Source organism: Podarcis bocagei (genome assembly GCF_964188305.1).
Source record: "Podarcis bocagei genome assembly, chromosome: 7".
In the NCBI taxonomy this organism is placed as follows: domain Eukaryota; kingdom Metazoa; phylum Chordata; class Lepidosauria; order Squamata; family Lacertidae; genus Podarcis; species Podarcis bocagei.
In genome coordinates this window covers 19237320-19252041 of record NC_138132.1, presented here as the reverse complement: position 1 = coordinate 19252041, position 14722 = coordinate 19237320, and the positions used below count along the sequence as shown (strand labels likewise).

The 14722-nt window shown below is 48.4% G+C and overlaps 1 protein-coding gene and 1 long non-coding RNA gene across 6 annotated transcripts in view; one reads left to right on the top strand and one right to left on the bottom strand.

Annotated features, from left to right (window-relative positions):
* The window catches only part of GRAMD1A (GRAM domain containing 1A), a 52648-nt gene that overhangs the window by 18227 nt on the left and 19699 nt on the right, over positions 1 to 14722 (bottom strand). For 3 of the 5 annotated variants that reach the window (XM_081203525.1, XM_081203524.1, XM_081203523.1), the window contains exons 2-9: positions 13822 to 14041; positions 13024 to 13044; positions 8029 to 8113; positions 5337 to 5440; positions 5129 to 5224; positions 2724 to 2804; positions 2356 to 2471; positions 1149 to 1302 (exon numbers count right to left, since the gene is read on the bottom strand). In XM_081203525.1, the coding sequence (XP_081059651.1) occupies positions 1149 to 1302; positions 2356 to 2471; positions 2724 to 2804; positions 5129 to 5224; positions 5337 to 5440; positions 8029 to 8113; positions 13024 to 13044; positions 13822 to 13935 (771 nt within the window). In that variant the 5' untranslated portion in view covers positions 13936 to 14041. Of the gene's footprint in view, positions 1 to 1148; positions 1303 to 2355; positions 2472 to 2723; positions 2805 to 5128; positions 5225 to 5336; positions 5441 to 8028; positions 8114 to 9036; positions 9417 to 9467; positions 10207 to 13023; positions 13045 to 13821; positions 14042 to 14722 lie in introns of those variants that run through there. The other 2 variants (XM_081203526.1, XM_081203527.1) reach the window with 2 other exon arrangements.
* LOC308592295 lies at positions 394 to 8016 on the top strand. Its single transcript, XR_014010467.1, has 3 exons — positions 394 to 1095; positions 2703 to 2864; positions 7163 to 8016. It is a non-coding gene; the product is annotated as an uncharacterized lncRNA (long non-coding RNA).

Sequence of the window (14722 nt, the reverse complement as noted above, 5' to 3'; positions counted from 1 at the left end):
ACGGAAAACCAAGGAGTGGAAATGGAATGGAGTACCTTGGAAAAGGGCATGGCTGGGTAGCTTAAATCTTGAGCAGCTGCATTGAGCAATAACAATTTCTTAACCGTTCCGCTTCCCTACCTCTAATAAAACTCGTGTATTTCCTGTGGAATCCTGACAATCATTTTTCTTTCTGTTGTTTTTTTAAATATTTATCATGACTGCTAACAAGTTTGATTGTGGCACCTGATAAAATGGACTCTAGCCCATGACACAATAAATCTGTTGTCTTTAAGATGCCACAAAGCTCCTTATGGCGTTTGTTATTAACAAAGCTACCTCCTTTGGAAACTTTAGGTAGCATATTTTCTTACAGGCTCAGAGCATATCTAAACTACTAGCACATCAGTCGTAAACCAATCTTAGCCTCACGGCTTCATGCTAAAGAATCCCAGGAACTGTAGTTAGCCAGAGTTCTGGCCATTCTCGAGACAAGATCTCTAGCTCAGTTTCCTTTTAAGGGGAGGGAATGTGTTCTGAAGTAGTTCAAAAGCCTGTCATTTTCCTGAAACGTCTTACATTATCGGAAAGTAAAATCATAAAACTATTTTAGCAGGAAGTGTTTAGGTATGTCAACTTCATTTTGAGGGCTCCCTCTGGATGCTATTCTTGGACATTTCCCAGCTCTGTAGGGCTTGACTAAACAACAATTACAGATACAGAGAGAGAGTCTTTTTGGCCGTGAAAAAAGCAATCTCACAGAACTGGACTTCTAAAAATACTCCAGATCTTGAAACATTTATCTGTTTTGGCAGCAAGCAGGGAAGGAACGGTTTTATTACGTGAGATAAAATCCCTTGATCTGATTTAATTTGCACTCATTTCTGGACATGTTTTATTTTAATTAGTGAGGAAACTTTCCACGGTCCTCCACTTGCCTCTTCCTACACCTTTACGTGTATTTCAAGCTTCCTCAAGGAACCATTCCTTTGTTGCTTGGGCTACAGCAGAACCCTTGCATGTTGCAGAGCATTCTGGGGGAAGATTCCAGAATGTTCTCTGCTGCTCCAGAGACCAATGGGTGGGAAACACAGAGAGGCAGATTTTGGCAAAAAGGTACAAGAAGAGATGTTCAAATGGCCCCCATATCCGAACCCCGCCATCCTCACCGAGGTGGTCCCGTCACTACTGCTGGCCAGCGAGTTGATGCTCTGACTGGCGTCCCTTTTGTCAAGGAGGGGGCTGGTGTCCAGCTTGAGGTCCGTGCTGCAGCGGGAAGTCAAGTCGCTCAGGTCAATGACATCCCCAGTCTCTTTTGGGCTTCTGTTGGAAAGAAGAGCCAGGGAAATGTAGAGACAAGGAGGAGGGAGGGTTGAAAAAGAAGCCCTGGGCGAAAAAGGCTGGCCTAAAAAAGGAGTCAGAATGCACAAGGGCCCCCACCCATATCCACAATCAACTTAGTGGCAACTTCAGCCACTGGGTGGGGCTGACTCAGCATTCCTGAGCCCGGGTTCGCCAACTTTTTGGGGCCTATGGGCACATTTGCAAACTGGAGGAACTGTTGGGAACACCACACACAAACACAGACTGCAGCCTATTCTACTGAAGGGAGTTGCAGTCCAGCAAAGCCTGGAGGGCCACATTAACGGCCTCTACATTAATGGTGTGTGAATGCTCTCTTTCTCTTGTGCACACATTATCTTGGGAGAGAGGGAAGAGACTTTCTCTTACAAGTGAGAATAATAATATAATAATAATTTATTATTTATACCCCGCCCATCTGGCTGGGCTTTCCCAACCACTCTGGGCGGCTTCCAAAAAAATATTAAAATACTGCAATACATCAAACATTAAAAGCTTCCCTAAACAGGGCTGCCTTCAGATGTCTTCTAAAAGTCTGGTAGTTGTTGTTCTCTTTGACATCTGGTGGGATGGCGTTCCACAGGGAGGGCGCCACTACCGAGAAGGCCCTCTGCTTGGTTCCCTGTAACTTGGCTTCTCGCAGTGAGGGAACCGCCAGAAGGCCCTCGGTGCTGGACCTCAGTGTCCGGGTAGAAAGATGGGGGTGAATGTGAGCAACGCTCGGACCACACCTTGATTCAAATTTGGTAGGGCTTCTTGGAAGGGGGATGAGACAAAACTGCTGCACAGGCGCCCCCAGGTAAGAGGCTTGGAGCAAACAGAACTAGGAGAAGGATCCTCGCCTGAGACTCTGAAGAGGTGCTGCCAATCTGTGCAGTCAGCACTGGGCTGGGTGCACCCATTAGCCTGACTCAGTAGAATGTAACCTTGTATTTTATCCTATCTCCCCTAACATCCTTATAGTTACACTGCAGTGGGGGGCATTATGGTGTCTGCAGGGCAGTGTACACTCACCCCAAACCGTTGATCTCATCGATGGGAGAGACGTAATCATCATCCTCACTGGTGAGGCCGAGTTCAGAGCCATAGCATTGGTGGACAATGTGCCAGAGCTCTTGAGGGGACAACGTCTGGGAGGAGAGCACAGCATTAGAAAAGAGAAAAAGGACTGCAGTTGAAGAGCTTGGATGAACAGGGCAAAATCAGTCCAGGCTTATCTGTTTAGTCCTGACACAGAGGCTTCACTCACACAGAGACAGGGACATACAAAAAAAATAAAAAATGGCAAGATCTGGAACTCCAGTGCTGAAATATAGCAAGGACTGAGCTTCAAACTGCCGTATCCTAGGTTGCTTCTGCAGGAGCAATGGGTCCGTTCTTACCTTATCCAGGAGCGTATTCTGCCAGAGGCGGAAGATCAGCATGAAGCAGCGGTCACGGGCCCCGAATGAGGTGAAGAAATGCTGGGAACGGCAAGTGAAGAGAGAGCCTGAGATCAGTGCCCCAAGATCAGTGGGATCAAGGTGAATATTCATAGCTTCTAGCTACAAGTTGTGCGCATGCTGTCGTTGCACAGCAGGGCTGAGGAACCTGCAGTCGTTCAGATGTTGTTGGGCACCAACTCTCATCATCTGTGGCCACTGACCATGCTGGCTGGCACTGCTGGGAGCCCGACAACATGGGGAACCCAGTATGGGGGGTGCTGATAAAAGTGCAGAAAGCAAGTGTTGGTATCATCACCTATCAACCTCAAAGTTTTGCTTTGCTTGGATTATCCTTTGCAATACTGCTTGCCATGCAACATAGGGGTAGGTGGGAAATGAGTCGACGTGATACCATTTGATCAGACAGGTTATGGGGGTCCATTCACCTGCCAAAATGGCCCACCAGGGATCAGGGATCCCAGGATCTAGCCAGCCAACCTATGTCTTTGTCTCATCTCAATGTTGTTATCAAAGTTCACCCTTTTACTAGCCACACTTGTGCTCTGGACTAATTGCCTGCAATGACTACATCCTGATAGCTGTCTATCAACAGTTGATAAGGTCAGTTAGAATCCTGAGATCCACAGAGCGCATGAAATGAATGAGACTTCCTGCAGAAGGTGGTGGACTCTCCTGCCTTGGAGGTTTTTAAGCAGAGGTTGAATGACTATCTGTCAGTAATGCTTTAGAAGAGATTCCTGCATTGCAGGGGGCTGAACCAGATGATCTTGGGGGTCCCTTCCAGCTCTACGATTCTATGATTCTACTGTTAAGTACAACAAAAGCAATTAAATGCTGTTAAGAGGCAACTAGCTCACATGAACTGTTCCAGAGGCACACCCGAGAGTCACCCGATGTTCTTTTCCCTTTTGCCTTCGCGGGGCATTGCCCCTCTAGCTGAGATAACGTATCAGAAGCAGGGGACATAGGAGATGCCTAGGAAAATAAAAGGCTGCACACTCTGCAGAGATTAATCTCTGCGGAGCACAGCCTGTCCAGACACTGATAAAACTTTAGCTGAAGGGTGGGGTGAGGAGGACGGGAACTGTTGGGTCAGGGTGCAAACCAGCAACTGTGGGCTGGAGGCGAGGCCTAGGGCTGTGAGCTTGTTTTGAACAGGAGGAGGCAACAAGGCTCATCTCTCACGTCCTGTGCCCTTGCGCTTCTATGTTTGCTGGGGCACAAAGGTTAGCAGGAAGCGGAGCACACAGATATGATTAGGATCATATCCACTGGCATGAGATTCACACTGAGAACAAAAGTCCAAGACCTTAGGGAGGCAGGTCAGAGGAGGAGGAGGAGGAAGAGGAAGACAAGGGCAGGGCACTTCCTAACAGCTCCCCTTCACAGCTCCAGAAACCAGGTTTTCCTCATGCACATGTGCACTCATGCACAGCTTCAAAATGGCCATTGGAAACTCAGTAATGTTGGGAAGGGCACCATGACCGGAACTGTGCAAAGCAAGCTGCAACTATCACACAGGGAGCAGAATATCAGCTGGCACAGGGGTGAGCCGCCTTCCCCCTTACCAGGTGGGAACACAGCTCAGTGGGAAAGTGCAAGCTTTGGACATAGAAGGTCCCTGGCATCTTCAGAAATAGCAGGTGGGAAATATTATTGGATTGGCTGGCCAGCAAACACCCCCATGGGCAAACACTGACAGGTAGATGGTGCTACCACAATGTTTACCATCTGATGTCATGGTGATGACGAGCAACTGACAGGTAGGTGGCTCCGCCCACCGGTCAAAGTTGACCTGCAGGGTGCGCGTGTGGAGATGGAGGTCTTATTTCAGTTTTGCATGCCGTATACCGTCTTACTGTATTTTGGTGGAAGTGTGGCTTGTGACTATTTAAATAAATAATATAACAGCGTGTCATAACGTTTACAAAGCAAGAACGTACGCTGAAGATCTACAAACAGCTGCAACTCAAGAAATCTGTATTCGGTGATCTTGGAGAACTGCATTCTTGGCTTAAGAATTTTAGAAATTATTATTGTCTGCTAAATGTCTACACCGCCCTTTGTCTAAAGATCACTAGAAATGCCCAGCTCGATCACACCAAGGCCTACCTAGCCTAGAATTATTTGCAAGAATCCCAGCTGCTTCACCAGAATTGGCCACTGGTCCTTTCCCGTTGGCCAATGTTGGAGACTCGAAAGATCTTTGGCCTGTTCCAGCAGGTGCCTCCTTTTATGTTCTAGGCACCTGGAGAGCCACAGGTTCCCCAGTCCAGATCTGGAATGTGCATAACACGGGAGTCAGCCCAAAGCACACACACACACACACACACTCGGCTCACCTTTTCGGTCTCTGTGCAGATCTGAATCGCGTTGGGGATCAGCTTGGCCGTCTTCTCCTTCCTGATGCATTTTACCTCCTTCAGCTGGATGGAGATCTGTTGCGGACGAGTGACATAACAGGGATCAGTGGCAGCAGGGGGGAAGGCCAAGGGGCTCGCCTGCGTACCTGACCCATCTCTCCCTAGGCTACATTGCCAAGGCACTCACCGTGGTCTCCCATCGGAAGATGTTGCTGTAGAAGCAGATCCAGTTCTCCGATAGGTAAAGGCGCCCTTGAAGCAAGATGTCACGCTGCAGCGCACAGGAGTAATCTGAGGAGAGGGGAGACGTCAGCTGCTGAGAGCAAGTGTTTGGGTTCAAGGCAGAGTCGGGGGGGGATTGGGGGAGCAGCAGCAGGCTTGTGGGGAGACCAATCCTGTTGATAAGGGGGATGAAGGCCACAGCTGCTGGGCACTGACCCAAGGCTGCTCTGTTTTTAATTTTTTATTTGCTTTTCTGTTACAATTCAGCATTAATACATAAACTGTTACATTCAAAAAGAAATAATAATAAGAGTACATCTTTTCATACACTTCCCTCACCCTCTTTCCATGGTTTCCTATCTATTCCCCACCTATCCACGTCTTCTTGTTCTTCTCAGTTTTCTCTCTCTCCCTCTCCTTATCTCATGATATAACTGAGTTATTCTCACCCTGATAGGTTAATTATCTTGCTATAATGGTTTTTCATATAGTCTAATGGCCAATCCTCCTTGAACCTTTTATCATCTCAGTTTCTTGGTATGTCAGTCATACCAGCTAATTCCGCGTATCCCGGCAGTTTACGCTGCCACTCATCTTTTGCTGCTCTGTTTTCATTTCATTTTCCAAAATATATTGCTCAGCCTTACTGTTTTCTTTTGGGGTAGGTTGCAATCACATAAAAACACAGCGACACAGCGACTAAAGCTGCAGTAACAAAGCAGATGCAAAGCTTGGTTAAAAACAGCCCACGTCTCTAAAAAGTCTAGGGGAAGAAAAAAAACTGGTGCCTAAACAATAACAAAGAAGGCATCGCCTCATTTCCAAGGGAGCTCCCCATGTGAGGCTCAGCAGCCAGAAACGCCCTCTCTGTGGTCACTCCCCTGCCTCACATCTGACGGCGCACCCAGAGGGGTGCATGGGCAGGTGACCTCCATTTACTGGCAGGTTGATACGGGAGCAGTCAGTCCTTTAGAGCACTTATTCTAGAGACAGGACATCAGAATGGCTGCAGGTGACTAAACAGGACACTTCAAAACCAGAGGCTTTAACTGATTTAATAGTTGTTCCATTGTTCTGCGGATAAAGGACAACAGTTTTGTGAAGGACTCTCTAACCTAGGAGTGGGGAACTTTCTTTCTGCCAAGGGCCACATTTCCTCAGGGGTAATGTGCTGGGAGCCATGTGCTGGCAGTGGTTAGGACGACTAGAGCAAAAACTGGGTGGGACACCCCTTTTCTCCTTCTGCAACCCCTTTCTCGTTCTCTCCATCACTCCCCTTTCCTTATGCCACCTCCCTTCGTGTGTGTGTGTGTGTGTGTGTGTGTGTGTGTGAGAGAGAGAGAGAGAGAGAGAGAGAGAGAGATCCCATTTTCCCTGCCTCTCTCCTTTTCCCCATTTCCCCCTTTCTTGATACCCACATGAAATTAGGCTAAGGGTTGCATTTAAACACACACACACAACTCCCAGCATCTTCATCAAACTACAGTTCTCCGGTGTCTTGGGGAGCAAGTCTACTCTAGACCATTAAACTGGCACTCAGCTCATTTGTAAGCTTTTTTGTGCTGATTGGCACAAAGAGGCAATTTATGAGGTGTCCAGAAATAGGAATCAGCAAGCCTGCTAGTGCAGAAAAAAGATATGTAGGAGAGATCAGGCTGTGAATAAAGCGGGGGTGTCACAATGAATTTCTCTTCCAACCTGTGAACGGGGCCAATTGGATCTATACTTACAGACGGGGAGGGTAGGGGCTAATCTAAATTCCAACTATAATTCCTTTATACATTTTGACAGGAGTGAAATCCTCAGCCAGGAGAACTTAAAGGATGGACAGGAAAGACAAGAGAACCTAAAATGCAAGAAACTGCAAGGAAACCTCTCTCGCATCCTAATCATGACAAATACGAAATTAGAAAAGAACACGTTCTACAAAATGATCTCTCTCACACAGCCAAAGGCTAGAGCCTTCAGAGACAAACTGCCTTTGAATGTGCATTATGTCAGGCATGCTTAAGTTTGCACCCTGGTTCTGGGCCAAGAGAAGTGAAGCGCACAATCTTTGCACAATCTTTTAAAAATGCCAGTCAGGTAATAATATTGCAAGGGAGAAATATATTTCAATTTGCACTTACAAACAACAACAAAAAAACCATTTATCTCCCCTCCCTTGCACACAATGGGACAAATGGATTTTGCCCTCCCTGTGCTTTCAAATTCTCCAGAAATCGTAACTCTGCACAGAGAAGCATCAAACCAGTTCTCAAATAAGTCTTTGGTCTCATCATGCATTTAAAGCATGTTGCTTCCCCCCAGAGAAGCCTGGGAACTGCTGTTTGTTAAGGGTACTGGGGACTGTCATGTGCTTTAAATGCATGCTGTGGCTGTCACCAACTCTGATCTCCTCTATCATCTACTGCAGCAAAGATAGAGTTTGTGGAAGCCCTCAAGAAGTTGCTGTCCTTCCATCTTCCTTGGCCCCATGGGGACTGATGGGAGTTGGAGTCCAACAACACCTGGAGGGCCACCACAGGCTCCCCACCCCAGCTCTACACTATCAACCATCACATGTAGGCCTGCTGATACACCTCATTCACCACCTACTTTGGACCCCACCGTTTGGCATAGCCTCCCTGCACCGCCCTTCTCCTCCTGTCTCTCACCTACAAGAAGCCGCTCAGTTTCAGGCAGTCCCTTGAAGATCCTGCGAAAATCCTCGTTGCGCTGCTTGTACGTGGGGCTCAGCATCTGCCAAAGACAACCAGGCCCTTCAGGATGGAAGCGTTCCCTTCCTGTCCCTCCCACGGGACCCTCAGCCCAAGAGGCACCCAGCTCAGAAGAAAACTATCTATGCCCACTTCCAGCACCATGCAGAGAGCTGGAGGCAGGAGCTATTGGTTTAGCAGGGCCATCCTATGGCATGGGATAAGAGAGCAACTGGGATGACTTTTATTTTCCCATCAACGGCCTCGGCCCAGTATACACAAAGGAGCATCTCCACCCCCATCATTCACTGAGGTCCAGCTCCGAGGGCCTTCTGGGAGTTCCCTCACTGCGAGAAGTGAGGTTACAGGGAACTAGGCACAGGGTCTTCTCGGTGGTGGCGCCCGCCCTGTGGAACGCCCTCCCATCAGATGTCAAGGAGATAAAGAACTACATAACTTTTAGAAGACATCTGGATGAAGCCCTGTATGAGGAAGTTTTTAGTATTTGACATTTTACTGGTTTTAAATATGTGCTTTAAGCTGCCCAGAGTGGCTGGGGAAACCCAGCTAGATGGGCGGGGTATTATAACCACCACCACCATCACCACCTTAAAAAAAGAATGCCACTCTTCCTACAAGGAGCTACAAACAGTATACACGGGCCTCCCCATTTTATTCTAACAACCCTGTGAGGTAGGTTACGTTGTGAGATTAGATGGCTCAAGGCCACCCGCCTGTGGCTCACAGCTGAGTGAGGATTTCAACCTGGCTCTTTCCTCTATTTTAAGTCCAGCACTCTAACTACTAAACCACACTGGGGCTGTGTAATTAGCGGCTTAAAACACAGCGGAGGTCATTATTTTCCTCAGTTTGGATCAAAGCTGGTTTGGGGGAGGGGATGCATGGATCAAAATGCAGTATTTCGTAAGAAACAAGGGGGGTGGATAGATAAGGCTTGTGGCTAACCTCATGCACACACCACTTCCCAAACCTGGGGTGGGAGTACACTAGATGCAGAGTAAACAGGAGTGTGTACACAGCCTTGCTATCTGAGGCTGCAGAGACCTGCTGGTTGGAGTGGAGGGTCTGGGTGGGGGTGGCAACTGATAACCTCAGGGGATGGACAAAGGGCCCCAGAGCTTACAGAAGAGCTTCAGAAAGGAAATGCAATGCACTGCAGCCAAGCCAAGCTGTTTAGGGGTTGATGTAGTAGAAGGAAGAGAGAGGAGCAAGGCAAGACCAGGCTGCGTTTTAAGCTGTGTACATAGACCCAGTGTGGTGTAGTAGTTCAACTACACGCACCCTGGAGGTAAAGAAGCAGAACCGAGGAAGGAGGGAGGTGGTGGGGTGCTAAGCAAAAGTCAAGAGAAGTAGGAAGAGCGAGGCATCTCACTTACTCTGTCCAGAGGGAGCGTCTTAACCCAGGGAGCAAGGGCAGCAGGCGAAGGAGGTTTCCAAGCAGCATCAGCGTGGGTTGCAGGGTGGGTGGGTGGGCGCACGCAAAGGAAGACAGCAGCGCTAGATTCAGAAAATTCAGCAAACGCGCTGGCACAAGAATGGACAGGTTGCAGCGCGGGGTGGAGAAAGGGCAGCGCGCCAACACAGCGAAGAAGGCAAGGTGCAGGATTGGTGCGATACCATCAGCCCAGAAAACGGGGGTGGGTGGGTCAAGAACGGGGCTGACAGTGGAAAGGGGGGGGCGGGGAGCGTGGCTGGCAAAGTGTCAGCGGAAGGATGGGGTTAAAACAGCAGAAGCACAAAAGAGGAAGATCGGAGAGGAGAGGGAGGGAGCAGGCTGGGGCAAGGGGGGTGGGGTTCTCGCAGGCGCCCCGAGGGTCATGGAAAGTGCTCGGGAGGAGGTCGGGGCGTGCTTCCTTTTTCGCAGGGGTCGGATCCCGAAGGGGAGGATGTGCAGAAGGGCCGGGGAGGAAGTAAAAGTGGGGGCGCAGAGGAGCTGGGGAGAGTGAAAGGAGGGCGGCGGAGGAAAGTTTCTGGAGCCCATCGAAGACGCGGAGAGGCCTCCCCCAGGGACAGCTCCGCAGCTCCTGTTACACCGCCCAGCCATTGGCTGCGGGTGCCTGGGTGTCACTTACAGGAAACAAAAGGGGGCTGGGTGTCAGGCTGCAGTTAACCATCTCCTGCCCACGTGGGGACTCTGCCCCCGGCGAAGGGGAGGCGACCTCCGCCGTCCCGCCTCAACCCCGGCGCCCCGCTTCACTTCTGAAGAATTCCTCTTCCGGAAGCCGTTGCAAAACACACGGAGAGATAAAACTCAGCGGCGAGGGATTCACGCTCTGCACGTGCGCAGAGACACCGCCTTGGTCTTTCCCTATGATTCCCTAGATTCCCGTCGGCCTGGTACTGAAAAGATTCCGAGGCTGAGCCTTCTTCGCTCGAATGATTTTTTAATCTTGCCCCCTAGAAAGGTTCCCAGGGCAGCTTACCCAAAGAAGTAGGAAGAGTGATAAGAAAAAAATAAGACGCCGATTAAAAGATTAGGTACGAAACTCGGCAGCGGCAATGGCAAAACGGGTTCGATCCGCGTATGGGGCAGCGGCATATTCCTGCATTGCAGGGGGTTAGACTAGATGACCCGTAGGATCCCTTCCAACTCTAGGATCTGGGGGAGGGAGGAATAAGAGATAGTATTGCCCCATCCCACAGTCTTGTCTAGCTAACCCTTGTTCCCCACCACCAGCCATGCCCCTCCCCAGTGCTTTTTTCCTTAAAATAAAATGTTTAGGGGTACTCTCATTTTCCTATTTATTGCAATAATGCCCCTCAGTGAGGCCAAACTTAGATTCACAAAATGTTTAGGGGTATGCGTCCCCCCAGAAAAAAAGCACTGCCCCTCCCCTTTGCCACCCCTCAAATGCTTGTGCATTTCATTCAATGAGACTAGCCAGATCTGTTCATGGAGCAGAATGGGGACTGGGCTGTACCACTGCAGGCAGGGGTACATTTGCACACCTCACATTTTAATGTCCCTACATTTGAGTGAGGGAGGAATATGCCACAGCTAGAAATCTACCATATCAATGGTACAGAAAGGTTCTAAGCCAGTCCTCTTCCCTGCTGTGCTAGGTTTCCAACTGCAAGGAGCATTTGTTTGTTTACATACTCAGATTATTCCCATGCCTGTGGTCTATGCAAAAAGTGCTCATCGTGATTAAAACATGGCTTGGGAATATAAATAGACTCCCAGTTTAAAGCGCTGATTTATTTCCTACACTGCCTTTTAGGTTCCAGGATATCCTCTCCCTCCCTCGGGTTCGAATCCCCACTCAGCCATGAAGGGTCACGGGGTGAATTTTGAGCCAGTCACAGCAACCTCTCTGCCTACCAACCTCACAGGGTTGTTGACAGGATACAAATGGAAGGGGGAGGAAAGACTGCAGGCACTGCCTTGAGCTACAAGGATGAAGGGATGCAAGATGCTGATTCAGACAGGAACCACAACAGGGCACAAAGGGCAGGGCTTTAGGGCAGACATCCAACAGGGATGGCTTATATGGGGCAGCTAGGACCTAATTTAATAACCTCACTGCAACACTGCCCACTGGGGTCCCAAATCTAGATTCCGCTCCCCACCACTACCAATGCAATGCTTGTTATTTACACTTTTTTAAAAAATAATCTTTCGATTGCTATTTGTGTGAACGGTGTCACAGTTAGAGTGGCCGTAAAAGTTTCATAAGACAAGGAACTACAATCGTCGTTAAGTAAATATTACTTAACGGTAATATTTACTTAATATGACTTAGTATTCGTAGAGTTTCTTTGTGAACCAAGGCTTTTGGCGCAGTGACACCAGGGATCGAGAACACTGTTCCTATTGAAACCAAGCACTTGCCATCCGGATATTTCATCACCAACTGGAAATGTATTTGTATCGCCAAGGACTTTTCATAGGATTAATGTAACTCAGTACTGATCTATGTGTACAGTGTTCTATGATTTTGTAATTGCAGTTTTACGACGTTTCAGTTATCTTATTGTTCAGTGCTTTGATTTTGATTTTTTTTTAAATGAGCTGGTGGTTTTTAAATATACTTTAAAAATAGTAATGGGGGGGTGGAGGAAGTAAAACCATGAAAGCAAACCCATGAAATGCTGACCACACTACTCCAAAGGCTTTGGGCTGAAATCCTAATCACACATATTAGGGAGTAAGTTCCATTGAACTTAATAGGGCAAACTTCTCAGTAAACAAGCACAAGGGAGAAAGTTCATTAGGGTTGCCATGCGGACGGATTTCCCAATGTCAGAATTAGCATCCGGGGGGATTTTTGGAAAATCAGGGGGGAAAAGTGCAACAACTTTTTGTGTTGATATTCACTTCTGGAATTATGGCTCTAATCCTGAGGCACATACACTCAGAAGCTGGTCCGCTAAGGGGCTTACTTCTTAATAAATGCCATGTTTATGGTTGCAGTCTTACAAACGTATACACCAGGCATAGGCAACCTCAGCCCTCCAGATGTTTTTGGGACTACAATTCCTATCATCCCTGACCACTGGTTCTGTTAGCTAGGGATCATGGGAGTTGTAGTCCCAAAACACCTGGAGGGCCAAGGTTGCCTATGCCTGGTATATACTGGTATACACACAATTTCCCTCAAAGGACCCTGGGAACTGCTGCTGAGTTAAGGGTGCTGGGAATTGCAGCTCTCTGAGGGGTAAACTCCCCAGGATTCTGAGGAGAAAGTCATGTGTCTTAAAATTACAGTGTGAGCGCAGCTTTAGTCACAAATAACTTTAAGTGGCATGAAGGCCGTGAACTGAGATGCATGTCCTTTCCAGCTCTCTCTTTTTGGATGGATACCAGAAAGGCCTGCCTTTTCATACGTTGGCAATATTGCTGTGCACTTTTAATAGCTTCTTAACGGCCCAAAGCTGGAGGCGTTCTATTCTTGTGTACACCCCAATGGAAGAACAAAAATAACAACTTACACTGTACCAGCTCTGCATTTTCTGAAAGAGAGAAAAGAGAGAGAGAGAGAGAGAGAGAGAGAGAGAGAGAGTAAGCCACATGTTAACCTGGGGTGATGAACTTTTTTTCAGCCCAAGCATCACACTCCCTTCCATGCAACATTTCAAGGGCCACATGCCAGTGGCCGGCGGGGACACAGGGCAAAAGTGGGCAGATTAACTAATGCAAAGTTTGCCTTTATGCAGTAGGGCAATTCCTGCAGTTGCCCACCCCTCTCTATCCTCCATCCAAACATGTTCAAGGACACATCCGGGACAGACAAAAACACAAAGTGGGATGACAAAACAGGGCCAATGAGGGGTGGACTTCAATCAGGAAAGGGCCAATATTCAATTTTATGCATGCCCATTAATTTTAGTTACGTAAGTATTCATTACACAGGTATAAGATGTAATTAATTTTAGTGTTTTAATTTCTGGTATATGAAGAGGAGCAGGGGGAAGCCACCTTGTGCTAACAGAAGTCCTTGCACTGGTTTATGCTAGTTAAATACAGCCTAATAATTTTAAAAGAAAACCAGACGGGCCAACTAAATGCCAGCGGAAAAAGAAAACCTTAAGTGCCTGAAAGGGGGCACCTCCCATGGGTGGTCGTTCCATAATCTGGGTGCCCAAGTTGAAAAGGCCTTTTCCCTTGTTCCACCAACCAAACCTCCTTCGGTGATGGCACCCTAAGAGCCACCTCAGAAGCTGAGCAGAGTTCCCCAAACAGGTTCACCTTCTCTCATCTCCCGCCACACATGCCCCCACCCATTCTACCTTGTTATTACGGATGAAGCTGCGCCCACTGAGGGGGTAGTTCAGTGGGGTGCTGGGCGGGTGCACTGGTTGAGGGGTCCGCTCTGCCGCATTCTCTGAACCTTTCTCCACCATGGCTTCCGGGGACAACTCTGGAGGAGGTCGTGGCGGCAACTGCAACAAGCGCTTCCTCAGGGAAGGGGAGCTGCTTGGGGTTGTACGTGGGGATGTGGTGCCGGTGCTGGAAGGAAGCAGGGAGGCAATTGTGAGCCGAGGCCCCGATTTAAACACTACCATTCCCAAGTTGCCCAGGAACAAAACTCAAGATGATTTCTATGCCCTTGTTTGCTTTAATCCGCAGCATTCCCCACCTTGGTCCTTCTAACCCTCTATCTTGCTTTCACCCTCCAGACAACATCCAGCTCACCTGTAACCCCTAAGAGGACCTGTGTCTTTAAGAGTTGCGGAGAATTGAATGTATTTATCAGGAAGGACAGATCCTGAAGCTTAGGCTCCAATACTTTGGCCACCTCATGAGAAGAGAAGACTCCCTGGAAAAGACCCTGATGTTGGGAAAGATGGAGGGCACAAGGAGAAGGGGACGACAGAGGACGAGATGGTTGGACAGTGTTCTTGAAGCTATGAACATGAGTTTGACCAAACTGCAGGAGGCAGTGGAAGACAGGAGTGCCTGGCGTGCTCTGGTCCATGGGGTCATGAAGAGTCGGACACGACTAAATAACAACAATCATTGAGTGCATTTATTTCCCATGTGTCCTGCATGGACCTCAAGATGGCATACAAAGGAGTTCTAAGCAGAGCCAGGCTTGCTTAGCATCATTATCAAGGTGGCTGCAGCCACTGCCAGATCTTGCTGGGATACAAAAAACCAACAACCTGCCACCATTCAGTTTCTCCCATC